Raw genomic sequence first — 15,903 nt, 5'->3', positions numbered from 1 at the left:
TCAGGGAGCAAGGGGAAAGTGCACAAGCTCAACTGAATTAAGGACCTAAGCAATGCTGGGTAAATGTGCTAGTATTCCTATAACATACATTGATGTATTGTCTGCTTTATTCAACTCCTTCTTACATATGAAGAAGTTATTCCAAAGGAAGCTGCATTTTTAGTAAATGACATTAAAAATGTATTCCTAAATCATATTATACTGAAGGATTTTTAGGTAGCAAGAAGATTTGCTGTGGATGAGTGTGAGAGCCTTCTATTTGGGTTACATCAGGGTTGGGGAACCTAAGGGCCGGGGGGTGGAGGGGAGGGCAGATGCAATTCCTAGCTTGCCTGGATCTGGCCCCCGCACTGGTACTCCAGCCTCACACCAGCTCCTCCCCTAAGTGGCTGGAACACAAAAAATCTGCTAGTCTGGGCCCCGCCCCCCCAGGCTCTGGTGTGTGGGAGAATGTGGGGAGTGTCTTTCTCCTTCTCATTCAGGGACCACGTCAGTGAGGGATTGTTGTTTTTGTTGGGGGGTGGGGGAGTGAGGGGAGAAGGTTGGCTTTTTTTTTGGCTTCTCACTTGTGTGTGGCTCCTAAATGATTTTTCCAAGGATCAGTGGACCTCAACCCCAAAAAGGGTTTTCCACCCCAGGTTATATTATAAATACACCCATCGGTCTTTACCTTTCTTTCTTCCTGCTCCCTCTGCTGGAGTCTGTGGATCTTATCATTGGCTGCTTGCACTGAAACAAATAAATTGCAGTTTATTAATCAGCTGTCCTAGCTCAAAGAGAAGCCAGACTGAAATAAGCTTAAAACCCACGAGGCTACTGTGAGACTATCACTATATATAAATACTGTAGGTTTTGCTCACTGGGGTCACTTACCTTTGGATTGCAAAGCTTGGTCATTATTTGGAGAAGGTACTCTACAATGCTAAATATGTTGCACCCTTGTGCTTTCTAGAAGCCAAAAAGAAAAGGCAGCCAAGTCCTCCGGTGCCCATATTCCACAATATTGCTGACAAATTACTGTGCACTACTCAGCACCTCAAAATACTTAAACAGCTTATAAACTAATAACTAGATCCAGATGAGGTGAACACTAAGTTTGGTTGTTTCTTTATAACTTGTTTTCATTTTTTCCCCAAATAGAAATGATTTAATACAAAAAATTATATAAGAAGAGAGCATTTTTAAATTGGAGCCAGTCTCTGCTCTATTGTTTTTCTAGCTCTGCAAAAATGCGTTAGTGACAATGGTAACTGTATACCTAGCCAGTTTCAGATTTGTTGGTCATCGTATTGCATACATGCTGTGCACAATGGAACACGCTCATTTTCCCCCTCAATGGGTGTCTTGCACTCACCAATACAAAACTTAGTTTCCTGAAATATGTATCAGTCTCTCATTTCTCGTTATAATCATTAAAGCAGCAGTACTCTCATACAGATTACACAGCTAAGCACCTAAAAATCAGGCAACAGAAATATCAAAGTTGCTATGCCCCCTACTGTGCATATATTTGGTTACAGGCTTTACTTACATGACTGTATTCTTTGAGAAGTAGTATATGAAGTATACATTTTTTCTACAATTTTTATTGCATATGTAGCGTCTCCTACTATGTATTACTTTATATATGTCAGAGCCCAGGCAAACCACATGAAAATTAAAGTATATACATATTAAAAGTTAAATATAACAGAATAAAATATAAACTATATAATTTTACAGCAAGATTGAATTTTGTAGTTAATTACATAATCTTTTGATTTATGCCTAAGAAAGGCTGTGAAATTAAAGTATAAAATACAGAGGCTGTGACAAAGCTAATAAAATACAAACCTTGGAAGAGCCACATTCCCCCCCACTGCTGCCTCTAATAGAGATAGGGTGACCAGATGGGTTTCAAAAAAATACCGGACGCACATGATCTCAGAACGGTGGGGATACCAGCCAGAAGGGGAGTGGGGTTGGCCGGGAGAGGGTTGGGGGAAGCAGAGCTGGCCCGGGGGAATCGGCTGGCGGGAAGCAGGGCTGGCTAGGAGGGGTTTGCGGGTAGCGATGCTGGCCAGGTGAGATTAAGGGAAGGAACCAGCTGGTGGGAAACAGGGCTGGCTGGGAAGGGGTTGGGGGGAGCGGAGCTGGCCGGGGGAGATCGGGGGAAGGAACTGGCCAGTGGGAAGCAGAGCTGACCGGGAGAAGGTTGGGGAGAGGGGGGCTGGAGGGGAGGCGGGAGGGGGAAACCGGCCAGTGGGGAGTGGGGATGACCCCCAGAGTGCTGCCCGTCCCGCGTGCAGTCCCAGCGGGATGCATAGGCATAAGTCTTCACTGCATAAAGTCTAAGCTATAAATGATATAACTGGATGGTTATGACTAGGAAACTAACACTGTATCCACATACAAGAATGACGGAGAGAGCACTCAACATCCAAAAGTTTAAAACAGAAAGTTCAGTTCCTTTTATGATTACTTTAAAGCCTCTTCATTGGCTTCACTAGGAGTTTTCAGACTCTAAAAATGCAGCCAAACTTACTATGTAAATTAGGGATGTTAGCAAATGTTTATTTTTGAATTTGAAAAATTCTGTGGTTACACATCTACACACAGGGGTCCAGGCAGGAGCCGGTGCTCGCCCGCCCCCCAAATACAGAGGCAACAGCATGAGGGTGGAGGGGGAAGGTAGCTCTGCAGAGCTGATGTGTATAGGGAGCCAGCTTGAAAGCCGGCTTCCATGTGTACTGCCTGCCCACCCCTCACACTTCTGCCTCTCTATTTAGGGTTGCCAGGTGTCCAGTTTTGAACAGGACAGTCCAGTATTTCAGCTTTCTGTCCAGGAAACAAATTGAGAAAATACTGGACATATAAATGTCCAGTATTTTCTAATTAAGTACGTTTCATTATTATCAGGAGTATCAGTATGTAGTTGCGTAGTGCCTGGCTGGTAGACATGCTCACGCAGTGCGAGCATGTCTACCAGCCAGGCAGTACGCAGCTACATAGTAGAGAGGAAAGGAGGCGGGGCCAGGGTGGGACTGGACTTGCCCGTGCACCCCACTAAGACCGCACGCAGGACAGGGAGCAACCTGGGATCTGCGTGCGCCAGGGTCATCCCCGCTCCCTGCCAGCCGGTTCCCCGCCCCCGGCTAGCTCCACTCTCCCCAACCCACTCCCGGCCAGCCCAGATTCCTGCCAGCTGGTTCCCCCGGGACAGCTCCACTCCCCCCAACCCGCTCCTAACCAGCCCCACTCCCCTTCCGGCTGGCCGACTCCCGCCTCCCCCCGTTCTGAGATCATGTGTGTCCGGTATTTTTTTTATACCCATCTGGTCACCCTATCTCTATTAGAGGCAGCAGCGGGGAGGGGGGAAATGTGGCTCTATGGGAGCTGGCTCCTCCCGAGCACTAGCTCTCACCTGTCTCCCCACGCTGCTGCCTCTGTGGGAGGCAGCAAAGTGGGGAAAAGATGGCTCCCTGTGTGTTATGGCTCCTGCCTGTGCCCCCTCCCATTCTCATGCTGCTGCCTTTTATACAGAGACACTAGTGCAGGGAGTGGGGGGATGTCCAAATGGCTCCGTGGGAGCTGGTGGTTGTGTACTGGCTCCTGCAGAGCACCACATTGCCCCCTCTCAAGCACCAGCTCCCACCTGACCCTGCCCATGCTGCTGCCTCTGTGACTTATGCACAAGACTTATTCTTAGGGCTCTCAAGCAACTAAAAAATTTAATTGTGATCCCTGGCTCAGCTGTGAGGCGGCGGCTCCTTTGAAACACTGCCACTGCACGTTTCAAAGGAGCAATGGAGCCTGGGGTCAGCTGGGGAGTCCCCAGCTGATCCCGGGCTCCACGTTGCGCTGCCCCTTTGAACGCCACAGCGGTGCTTCAAAGGGGCAGTGCAACATTAACGCCTGCGATTAATGCATTACAAAATTTAACGTGTTAATCCTGGACTGCGTTAATCGCAGGCGTTAACGCATGTCAATTGACAGCCCTACTTATTATATGATAGCAATTTTAGCAAGGATCATAATTTGAGTTCCAACTTTTTGAAATTATTATTTTTTAAATACTATGATATAGAAAACTAACTACTTCTTGCTTACATCTCTTGAATGCTTCATTCAGATTGTCACGCATCACCTGTTCACATGTAGGGAGAGTTTGGTCATTTGTTTCACAGATCATGGTCTTAAGGTTTTCAAGAACTCTCACTTCTCGGAGGCCACGTTTTTCCTGTTAGGAAAAGTGAAAATGGAAAGTTCTTTTCATTAGCACATACCATATGTGGCTCTTTACAATGATTGTAAAAAGAAAAAAAATGAGCACAAATATTAAAGAAAGGCTGGATAGGAAAGGAGTCTAATAAGATGTAGATCTTAACCTTTTCAGTGCCATACCCTTTTCCTTCAAAATGTAAATGTGTGTGAAAATAATTATTTTTAGAAATAATCTTTTAAAACCTCAGAATACTATTTATTTTGCTAAAGTTTTACTGCCATCTTGTGGCAATTATTTTTCACTCGTTCAAAATGAAGCTTGTCTAACATTTTCTCCTTTACCTCAGTAATACATCAACCTTATTCGTTAACAGCTGGATACAATTCATCATTCTTTAACTGTTTTCTTACCTTTTGTAAAAATATAAAGAATCAATAGCTAAATATTCTGCAAGAAGTTAATCATACTGTGGCAACATCCTTAAAGCAACTAAATATACATGTATATATGCACATAATACATTAAGCCTGAATTTGTTTTTAAATGTAACAATACACAGAATGGAACAAGGACATTTCTACCATACAGAACTAAAAACTAAATTAACTGAAAACATATTTTAAAAAAATACAGGTAAATTTGATGGCCAGTGAAATTATGATTCAAAGCACTGGTTAGAATGTTGTAATACAAGTGGGTCCTGTACCTCTTTCTGCACCCAATAAATCTGTAAACTAGCATGTCAGGAATTCTTCATTCACAAATATATTCATGCGCTGAACCTGCAAACCGCCCCATGCAGCAAAACCCTGCACTTAGGTATAACTGATACAAACAGGGGTACATATAGGCAGATAACAGAAGTCCTCCCACAAAGATCTGTTTGTAAAATAAGTCTTAGTGTAACAAAGATAATGTCACAAATGAAACTAGTAATGGTTTAAAACCAATCACCAGCACCTATACAACATAATAGGATTGGAACTAAAGAATACAGTACTTAGTAAACTACCAGATAAGTTTAATACTTTTGTAGAAGCAGTTAATCCAAGTACAGTAAAACTCCATGGCTATGTCTACACTCACGGCTTCTTGCACAAGTACAGCTGTTCTTGCACAAGAATCTGCAGAGCATCCACTCTGCCCGCCCGCTCTTGCACAAGGAAATTTACAGTACGGCGTGGTAAGAGAGGGCTCCCTGCGCAAGATTTACGCTCTTTTTTATCAGGTGTAAGCCCTATTGCGCAGGAGCTCTTGCTCAAGAGGGCAGTGTGGACGCTCGGCAGGGATTTCTTGCGCAAGAAAGCTCTATGGCTAAAATGGCCATCAGAGCTTTTTTGCGCAAGAGAGCGTCCACACTGCCATGGGAGCTCTTGCGCAAAAGCACAGCACGCACATGGCAGTGTGGACATTTTCTTTTGCAAGACTTCTTCCACAAGAACCCTTGCACAAGATGTTCTTGCGCAAGAAGCCGCCAGTGTAGACATAGCCCAATTGTCCGGCATCCAGTGGTCTGGCACTCCTGATAGTCCGGCACCAACTGCAACCCAGAAGTACTCCGACCAGCCGGACAATTGGAGCTGCTCTGCCCCCGGCTTCCCCAAGTTCACCGCTGGTCAGTTTCAGCAGCGGTGGACTTGGGGAAGCCCTAGGGCAGAGCACCCCAGCTGCTCTGCCCTCAGCTTCCCCAAGTCTGCCGCTTCTGAAACTGACCAGCGGCTGACTTGAGGAAGCCAGGGGCAGAACAGCTAGAGTGCTGCCAGGTTGGTCCCACAGCACTGCCCTTTCTCACACTGTGCAGTTCCCCGCTGACCCCCCAACCCCAGACTCCTCATAGCCCCCCTTCCGGTACTCCGGCATATCTGATAATCCGGCACCCCCTGGGTCCTTAAGGTGCCAGATTATCGGAAGTTTACTGTATCCAGACAGAAGTCCAAATTCGGTAATAGCTACAGCAATAATGAAAGAACTCATAGCAACTATATCCACAAATGATCATGCTTATTTTTAGGATCAGCATCTCAATTCTCATAACAGTCCCCTTCAAATTACGCTGTGAATTAAGGTTACTGTATACTGTATCATATCTAGCAATATATTCACTGATGTCTCTCCCACTGAACTAATTAGCCAATCAGACCTTGCTTAGCTTAAGACCCAGTAATATCATATGTTATGCACAGATTGCATCTAGCACACTTTCATGCAAACATATTTTTAAAATATTCCATTAGACCAAATCAGTAACAAGGTTGGTCAAATCAACACTTGTAAGTAGTTGCACACATTAAATGACTAGCCCTTCATATGCCAAACAAAATTTGATCCTTTATGTTTGTTTGTGCTCACAGCTCCCAAACAATCAAGGAAAACTCACCTATTCACTCACTGAGACCTGGTCTAACTAGGAGTTAAGGTTGAATTTAGCCATATGAGGGTGATTTTCTAAACAATATGTGCACACTACCAAGCCCGTTCTGTCAACTCTAAGGGCCACTGAAGTTGATTTCAGTACTCCTGCTTTTACACTGAGCAATTCAAAATTCAACCTTGCATGGTCAAATTTACAGTAGTGTAGACCCAGGATTGTGAAAGTCGACATTTTTGGCCTCCAGGAGGCATCTCACAATGCCCCACTGTGACCACTTTGGCCAGAACTTGAACCTTTACTATTCTCCAGATGAACAGGAAAAGTTCTGGGAAAATTTGAATTTCATTTCCCATGTGACCAGCATTTCAAGTATATCTCAGAGCAGGCAGCACACCTGAGCAGCACATGTGGCCATGAGTTCAAGTTCCATGAGCTCCAGTTCCAGGGATGCAAATGAGCACCAGCATTGAGTATGAAGAAGATCCTAAACCTCACTGAGGCAAGGGCAGAGGAATCCATTCTCTTTGAATGCTGAACCAGCAAAAGAAACCCCAATATCTATGCAAAGATTGCAAGTGCATGGTGGAGAAAGGATATGCCAAGGGATGCCCAGCAGTGTGGAGTTAAAATAAAGGAGCTGAGGAAGTTCTATCACAAGATAAATGAGGCAAGTGGGCTGTCTGGTGCATCGCTGCAAACATGCCGCTTCTACGACCAGCTGCATGTGGTCCTACAGGGGATCCAACCAGCTTCCCAAGCTAGATCATGGAATCCTCCCAAGACACAAGGCAGCAGTGTGGAGGACAGTGTAGTGGAGGGGGGGGGGGGGAGAAGAGGAGGAGGAGGACACAGAACATGGCCAGCCAGTGAGCGGCAAGAGCCAAGAACTTTTTATAACCTTGGAGACGATCCCCTACTCCCAGGACGCCTCACAGTCGGGCACTGATCCTGGGAATGGCACATCTGGTGAATTCACAATTTTTTTCTTGCTACAAGCAGGCTAAGGCAATTGGATGTGATGAGTGGTACACACTATGTTTACACAATACAGGGGGCCCAGAACAATTTGTTAATGCATCTGGAGATGGAGCAGGAATCCTCCCTGCATGTCTCCATGAAACTCTCAGGGTATGTCTACACTACAAAGTTAATTCGAACTAGCGGAGCGCTTAGTTCGAACTAGGTAAACCTCATTCTACGAGGACTAAGCCTAGTTCGAACTTACTAGTTCGAATTAAGGGGTGTGTAGCCTCTTAATTCGAACTAGTGGGAGGCTAGCCCTCCCCAGCTTTCCCTGGTGGCCACTCTGGCCAACACCAGGGAAACTCGTATGCCCCCCTCCCGGCCCCGGCCCCTTTAAAGGGGCACGGGCTGGCTACGGTGCCCGTGCCAGGTGCAAGCCTGCCAGCACCCAGCCAGCAGACCCTGCACCTGGCACGGATCGAGCCACCCACCTGATGCCCCCCAGCCCTCCCCCTCTTCCCGGGACCAGGCTGGCGGCTCCCGGGAGCTTGCCCAGGACCGCAAGAGGTGGGCACCCGCCTGGTCTAGTGCAGACATCGTGGACCTTGTCCACGACCTCCGCACTAGGCACAGGAAAGCGGCCGTCTGGGGCAGGAGAGCTGCCAGCCTGGCCACCCAGGAGCAGGTTTGCATGAAAATCAAGGTGGTCCACTGAGACCCCCGACCCTGAGCCCTGAGCTTAGAATGGCCGTACTGGGTCAGACCAAAGGTCCATCTAGCCCAGTAGCCTGTCTGCCGACAGCGGCCAACCCTAGGGACCCTGGAGGGGAATGGACCAAAGACAGTGACCAAGCCATTTGTCTTGTGCCATCCTTCTCCAGCCTTCCACAAACTTCGGGCAGGGACACCACTCCTACCTCCTGGCTAATAGCACTCCATGGACCCAACCTCCATGAATTGATCTCACTTCTCTTTAAGCTCTGTTCTAGTTCTAGCCTTCACAGCCTCCTGCAGCAAGGAGTTCCGCAGGTTGACTATTTGCTTTGTGAAGAACTTTCTGTTGTTAGTTTGAAGCCTGCTACCCATTCCTTTCCTTTGGTGTCCTCTAGTCCTTCTATTATGGGAACTAATGAAGAACTTTTCTGGATGCACCCTCTCCACCCCACTCATGCTTTTATAGACCTCTATCGTATCCCCCCCTCCATCTCCTCTTTTCTAAGCTGAAAAGTCCCAGTCTCTTTAGCCTCTCTTCATATGGGACCTGTTCCAAACCCCTCATCATTGTAGTTGCCCTCCCCTCTCCCACCTCCTTTTCCCAGTCTCCCCCAGTTTTGTTCAATAAGGAGAGAGTCTATTTTTGAACACAATTGTCCTTTATTTTGTACATCAGGAAGGGGGGCTAGGGAAGGGTAAGTGGAAGGAGGTGAGGGAGGAATGGGGTACGAGCCCCCGATGGGGAGGACTGGGCTGTCTCTGCGGGCTTCTGGGGGTGGAACCTCTCCTGCAGGCCCCCATTTCCCCCCCTCCAGATGGCAGCCTGCGGCAAGTGCAGCCGGTCTGATGGCCTAGTGCTGTGATGTGCCCAGTGTGGGTACTCCGGGCAATCCAAGCCAGGACTGCTTTGCAAGCGGGACACCCCTGAGAACTGTCTGTCCGGGGTGGGGGTCGGGTCCTTTTAAGCACAGCCCTCGGCTAGCCTGAGACAGCAGCTCCACGCTCTAAGTCCTCATCTGATTCCCTGCCGGCACTGCTTCCGGCCATCCTTAAGCCCTGTTCAGGGTCCACTTAATGTGGACATGCTAGTTCGAATTAGCAAAACACTAATTCGAACTAGTTTTTTAGTCTGGATGCGTTAGTTCGAATTAGCGCTGTAGTGTAGACATACCCTCAGATAGGAATGCTCTGAGCCTTCTCACAAGGTTTCTGGAGGGCAGCCTTATTCCATCCTCCATAGTAGGACACCTCCAGGGTAGGACACCTTTCCATGCTAAGCCAGCAGTAAGTGGTCTGGTGTCATTGCTTGCATTGATATAGAGCCGTGGTCCCCAACACGGTGCCCGCGGGCGCCATGGCGCCCGCGGGGACATTTGTCGGTGCCCGCCAAGTGCTCAGGGCTGGCCTGGTCCCGGGCACGTGGCGCATGCACAGTGCTGGAGCCGGCCCCGGGGGCACACGGTGAGCGCCGGCCCCGGGGGCGCCGCAGATTGACCCCCGCGGCGCATGGGGGGGGGGGAGAGCGCCAGCGCCGGCCCCGGGCACGCGGCACTTGGGGGAGGGTGGGGGGAGAGAGCGCCAGCGCCGGCCCTGGGCACGCGGCGCTTGGGGGGGGGGGGAGAGAGCGCCGGCCCCGGGCGCGCAGCGCTTGAGGGGAGAGCGCCGGCCCCCGGAATGCGGCTATGGGGGCCCCCGGAATGCGGCTATGGGGGGGCCCCGCCCCCCCGGCGGGCGAACGGCCACACCCCCTGGCGCCCGGCAACCCCAAATGGTTGGGGACCACTGATATAGAGTGACCAAGAAGCCTTGGTGATAAGTGCAGTGTACATTTCCAAATAGATGAAATATTTGTATTGCACCTACGAATACACACTCTCTCTAATACACTTAGGCATTTGGAGGTGTCTGGAATATTAAGGTATTTTGTTCTATATATAACAAATATATATTTGTTCTATTTTGCACTTCCACAGTAGGTTGCAGACACTGTAAAACATAGGTTTTGTTTAGACTACAAAAATGGTCAAGTTTACTTCAGGTTTCTCTCTCTGGTATCCCACAAATTGAGTCAGATTTTTCCCTTGAACGCCTATAACTGATGAGTATGTAGCTAAGATAGGCCAATTCTGGCAAGGAACACTCTCTGGCAGTGGGTGCATGTGAGATCTCTATCTCTGTCAGCGCCGACACCAGCGGTGCTGATGCGGACGTAGGCATCCTCCTTACATTAGACTCTCTGACTTTCTCCATGGAGACGTCACTTGATCACAAAGTGTCGTGCACTGTTCTTGATGGTGGTCCTCCAGGTTACCTGATACTTCACCTGCCTCTCCCAGGTGTCAGCATCAATGCCACACTTTACCAAGGTATTCTTAAGGACATCCCTATAGTGCTTCCTCTGCCCACCACGAGACCTCTTTCCAGTCCTCAGCGGAGCATAGAAAATTTGTTCAGGCAAGCATGTGTCAGGCATCCTGACCATGTGCCCAGATCATCATAGCTGCCTGTGGACGACTATTGCCTCGATGCTGCAGGAATCAGCTTCTGCAAGGACACTAATGTTGGTCAATCGGTCCTGCCATGTGATGCCCAATATTCTCCTGAGGTACCTTTGGTGGAATTTCTCCAGATCTTTAATATGTCATCTATAGGGAGTCCAAACTTAAGCTCCATATAACAACGCTGGGATGACTACGGCATTGTAGACATCAATCTTGGTCTGCATCTTGATGTCACAAGGCGCTCGGGCGGCCCCGGGGCACATGCTGGCGCCGGGTGCAAGGGCATCCCCACCCCTGGCGTGCCCCAGGACGTGCAGCCCCGCCCCCGGGCGCCCGGCGCGTGAGTGGCCCCACCCCTGGGCGCCTCTAAAGGTTGGGGACCACTGCCTTACGTTAATTTGTTCAGTTGTGTCACCACTGGAGTGTCATGTATGGCATCCAATTGTGCACCAACGAATTCCAGGTGTTATACCAGTGCTAAAGTCTATTGTCATGCAGATGGCTCAGAGTGTGTCAGTCTCTGATGGGGCCTTGAGGAGACAGTTATCCAAATATGGAAAGACAATGCCAAAGGAAACCAAAAAGATCTTGAAGAACCCCCAGGGGGCTGCTAACAGCCTGAAAGGCAGTACACTGTAGTGATAGTAGTCTTTTTTTACAACAAATCAGAGAAATCACCTTTGGACAGGGTGAATTATAATATGAAAGAATGCATCTTAAAGATTGAAGGTCAAGAACCAGTTCTGCAATAATAGTAGAGCAAAAATATAATAATAATTCCAGTGCTGCAATAATAGTGGTAAGAGTAACCATCTTGTAGAGTTGTAGTTTGCATTTTAAACAAATTCATCAAAGGTCCAGGATGGGGCACCAACCACCAGTTTTCTTCTGGATCAGAAAGTAATGGGTTGGACCAGACCTGCTGCAGCCAGCACCCCTCCACTTGCCCCAACTCTGCTGTGGCCCCTCCCTGCCATGGTGCCCCTCCCCTAGTCTGAACCCAGCCATGGCCAGAGCAGCCTGGACCTGCCATAGCCAGGGCGCCCTTCCCCTGGCCCAAACTTAGCACTAGCCCAGACTTACTAGGCCAGAGAAAGAGTGCCTATCCTGTTACCCCATCCCCATGAGGGGGAGAGGCATCTCTCCCCTCAGTCCAGATGCTGCTGTTGAGGTGAAAAAGCTGTAGGAAGTCCTCTCTCCCTGCCATAGCCCCAGAACACCCTCCTGCACTCCAAACCCTTCATTTCTGGCCCCACCACAGAGCTCACACCCCCAGCTGAAGTCCTCACACCCATGCACCTCCACCCTCTGCCTCAGTCTCAAGCTCCCTCCCACAAAGCAAACACCTCGGCCCCACCCCTACCACTAAAATGAAGGTGATGTGTTGCACACCTCTATGTTGGTGCACATTAAAAATGCACTCTGCACATTGGTGGGAAAAATTAGAGGGAACGTTGGTAAAAGCCCTGTCCCCTGTGTTTGAAAGGAACAGGTATAGATATGGCTGTCATGATAGAAGATGATTTATTTCTCCCCTTACAATGAGTTTGAGAGAAATGTCCCTGGAAATATAAAACATATCAATGAAGTATCATTTTATACTACATTTTCTCTTTTAAAACAAACACTTACTTCAAATTCTTTAATAAAGTAACGTATTTCTCCTTGAATAATTGGCCTGTGATCCAGCAGTCGGGAATAAATTTCTCCAACATCTAGAAGAGTAATGAAATCCAAAGTTTTATTTTCTAAATACATACAGTAATCTGAAATAGGCTAGAGAACACTGTGAAGCATAATGTATGTCAACAAAAGCAGAAGTTAAAAATAAAAATACACCATTATCCAAAGGACAGGCAAACTAATAGAAGATTTCAACTAACGCTGTGTGATAGTATTAAATTAGATAGACTTCCTGGCTATTCAACAAACCCACCATCTTCAAACAAATGTCACAAAAAAACAATATTCTGCCATACAGGTGCTTCTTGGCTGCTGTGAGAGTACAGGCGGGGTTTCTATTCCCCCACCTATTACCCACTGTTGGAGGTTTCACCCCCAAAGGATAGCTGTAATATCTGCTTCTGATGCTACTTAGATATGACAAGAAGCAAAGCAGAGTGATTGTTTCTTGTCAGTTTCCACTCTGCTACAGTTTGGGAAAGCTGTACGCATCAGTGAAGGCACATCTGCAACTCTAAAAGACAATACTACTCCAGTTTGGAACTAATTTGGAAGGTTTTCTTTGCAACTCTAGTGCCTAAGATATATATTTTGTAAATGAAAGCCTTGATTCTACAGTTGAGGGAACTTGCTTACAAATATTTCCTACCTGCCCCAGATAAGTGAGTTATTTCAAGTTTGGGAAAATGGAAATTATGGACAAAGTTTGCAATAAATACTGTTTATGGTAAAATGCTACATATCATCACTTAATGAATCTTACAAATTCTGATTTTTGTCCTACTTCAACCTCTACTTAATATCTGAAGAGCATACAGCCCTTGAAAAGGAAGGCAAGAAAAGTGGAAAATTTTAAAGGATAGGTGCAAGGATCTCTAAGTCTTCATTTTTAAGATATGGGTTCTTAAAGTTAGAGGTTTGTTAGGGGATCTCATTAAGTAAATCCATTTTCCAATGTGTGGGGTTCCGAAAATCTCACTGACTTGTTCAAAGCAAAGCTGCATGGCCAGCACCTCTGAAGATCCATACAACAATTAATGGGTTTAAAATTAGGCACTTAAATCTGAGAATATGGGTCTTAGTACAAAGAAACAGGATATAATTTCAATGGGTGAACGCAATACAAGAAAACACACGAACATGAGAGCCTACGAAAATCAGGCCACCACCGCATTTTGAGCTGCAGAAGCTAGAAATGAAATGAAAAGGCAACAGTATTGTCCAGTGATTAAAAATGACATTCTTGCTAGGCCTACTTCAGAAGTGGAGAGTAGCATCAGAAGGAAGAGTTCAAAAACAAGTGTTATAAAATAATTGTTATAACAGGCTAGTTTGCTATCAGAGATAGGATACAGAACCAGATGGTTTCTGATCAAGTATGAACTGATTCATAGAGAAAGATGCAAGAAAAAGATGCAAGAAACTCTGTACGGAAAAATTATGCCATAATGTGTCCCTAAAAGTGTGTCTACACAGCACCCTAAACTTGAAATAAGATACGCAATTTGTGTAGCACAAATTGTATATCTTATTTCAAAACTATTTCAAAATAGTTTAGCTACACAGAGTCAAATTTCAAAACAACACACTATTTGGAGACATCCCTTATGCAATGAAGTTTACCGGGATGGCGAAATAGCGTGACCATTATTTCAAAAAATATTTCGAAATAACAGGTGGCTTGTGTAGACGTGGGGTAGGCATAGATCAGCAGGGCCACTAACAGACAAGAAGTGGGGAGAAAGGGGGTGAGGAACTTGGCACCAAGGGTACTCCATACTAAGGATGTTAGAAAGCCGGTAATCAGGTAACCATGTAACCACTGAAAATCTGAGTGGCTACACGCACCCACAGCATGGGGTGACAGCCAGCTCTCCAGGAGCCAGTATGTGCTGTAAGCCAGCTTTTAAGATGGTTCCTAGTAGGGATGTAAGCTACTACTCAACTAGTTGCTTCCTTCCCCTCCCTTGCTTCCAGTAGAAAGTCCTGCTAGCCCCACCCAGGATCTTGTACATTTCAAAGGCTGAGGAACAGCAGGAAGTGAGGGGCCAGCAGGGAGTCTCTGCTGGCCCTCTTGTACATTTCAACGGCTGAGGCGCAGGGAGCATGGGGCCAGTCCCCCTCTGGCTTTGCGCTCCCTGAGGGGCTTGCACTTTTGCCCAGCTCCTGCTACAGTTCAAAGACGAAGGGAATAGTCAGTTGATGGACATTCCATGGACTATTCGATTAATTTAAATGTAACATCCCTAGTTCCTGGCATGTACCAGCTCCTGCCTACTGTCACCCTGCTCTGCCTGTGCACCAGGAGTGGGGCAGGAGCCTGTATATAACAGTTAACAAGACCCATGTAAATGGTTATACTTTTACATCCCTACTCTGCACCCACTCATTTATCCCCGTGAGTGCTCCAGTCCCAGGATACTGACCCACAATGCCAGGACCTATGATCACGGGTGCTCTTTAGCCAAACCCCGTTCTCGCTCCTCCCTGGATCTTGCTGAGCGCTCAGCCGCTCTGCAGGCTGGGGGGGGGGGGGGGGGGAGAAAGGAGAGAACTTAGGGTGACCAGGTGGGGACAGTCCCGCTATTTGGGGCTTCTGGCTCGTGCAGGCGCAGCCACCGGCCTGATGGGCCCCACTTGCTGCTGCCCGACTCCCGGCCAGCGCCGAGGCGCCCAGGGGGACGGGGCAGCGGGGTGAGGGGGCCGGGCGGAGCCAGCGAGGCGGGGGAGCGGCGGGAGGTCTCAGGGCGGCTCCTTACCCTTGATAACGGGATGGGCCGGCGCCCCCACCGAGTCCCGTTTCCGGCCGGCGGGGAGCGCGGGTGCCGCCGCGGGTTTCCCCGGGGTGCCGGGGCCGCCGCTCATGGTGCCGCGCGTCCAGCGCCGGCCGCACAGGGGCGCCCGACCGCGCTACGGGCGCCACCACGCGCATGCGCCGCGGACCCTGGGCAAGGCGGGAGGGAGGCGCCTGCGCTGAGGCGTCCCCGCGGTTTCACGTCGCCCTCTGCAGCCCTTTAGCTTCCTCTTCCTTCCCAACGCCTCGGTGTGACGTCACTGGGCTGCGCCGGGCTGGGCCGCCCTTCCTCGCGTCAGGGGAGTTCCTTGCTCGCGCTGCTGCCGGGGTAACCGTGGTCCCCCTTTCGGCCTTGACTGAGCCGCGGGGAGTACACGCCCCCGTCACGTGACGACCCGCCCACATGTGTCACGCTGGCGCTAAGCTGACCCCGCCCCCCGCCGCGTCTCTCCCAGTGCGGCCCTGGCTTAGTCCTGGGCAGCGGCTTCTGCCCCCGCCTGCTTGTCCCGGAGCCGCGGCAGGGCCCTGACACGGGCAAGCCCCGCCCTCCCCGTGACAGCTGGGCCCCGACTTCGCCCTGTTCATAGGACCGGGGGTAATCTCGCGCCTGCTCAGGGCCGCGGCCGGCAGAGTGCAAAATGGTGTTCTCTGTACAACAGCTGAGCCGATGCAG

At 48.8% G+C, this 15,903-nt stretch overlaps 1 protein-coding gene across 1 annotated transcript in view; it reads right to left on the bottom strand.

Annotated features, from left to right (window-relative positions):
- The window catches only part of BLOC1S5 (biogenesis of lysosomal organelles complex 1 subunit 5), a 39,162-nt gene extending 23,559 nt beyond the window's left edge, over nucleotides 1-15,603 (bottom strand). The window contains exons 1-4 of the mRNA XM_075921282.2: nucleotides 15,196-15,603; nucleotides 12,386-12,468; nucleotides 4,090-4,219; nucleotides 671-729 (exon numbers count right to left, since the gene is read on the bottom strand). Coding sequence (XP_075777397.1) covers nucleotides 671-729; nucleotides 4,090-4,219; nucleotides 12,386-12,468; nucleotides 15,196-15,301 — 378 coding nt within the window. The 5' untranslated portion in view covers nucleotides 15,302-15,603. The remainder of the gene's footprint in view (nucleotides 1-670; nucleotides 730-4,089; nucleotides 4,220-12,385; nucleotides 12,469-15,195) is intronic.
- Nucleotides 15,604-15,903: the final 300 nt, after the last annotated feature.

This window comes from Pelodiscus sinensis, chromosome 2, assembly GCF_052426305.1.
Source record: "Pelodiscus sinensis isolate ZL-2025 chromosome 2, ASM5242630v1, whole genome shotgun sequence".
Lineage (NCBI taxonomy): Eukaryota > Metazoa > Chordata > Testudines > Trionychidae > Pelodiscus > Pelodiscus sinensis.
The sequence above is the reverse complement of the archived record's forward strand: the minus strand, read 5'-3'. Positions and strand labels throughout refer to the sequence as shown.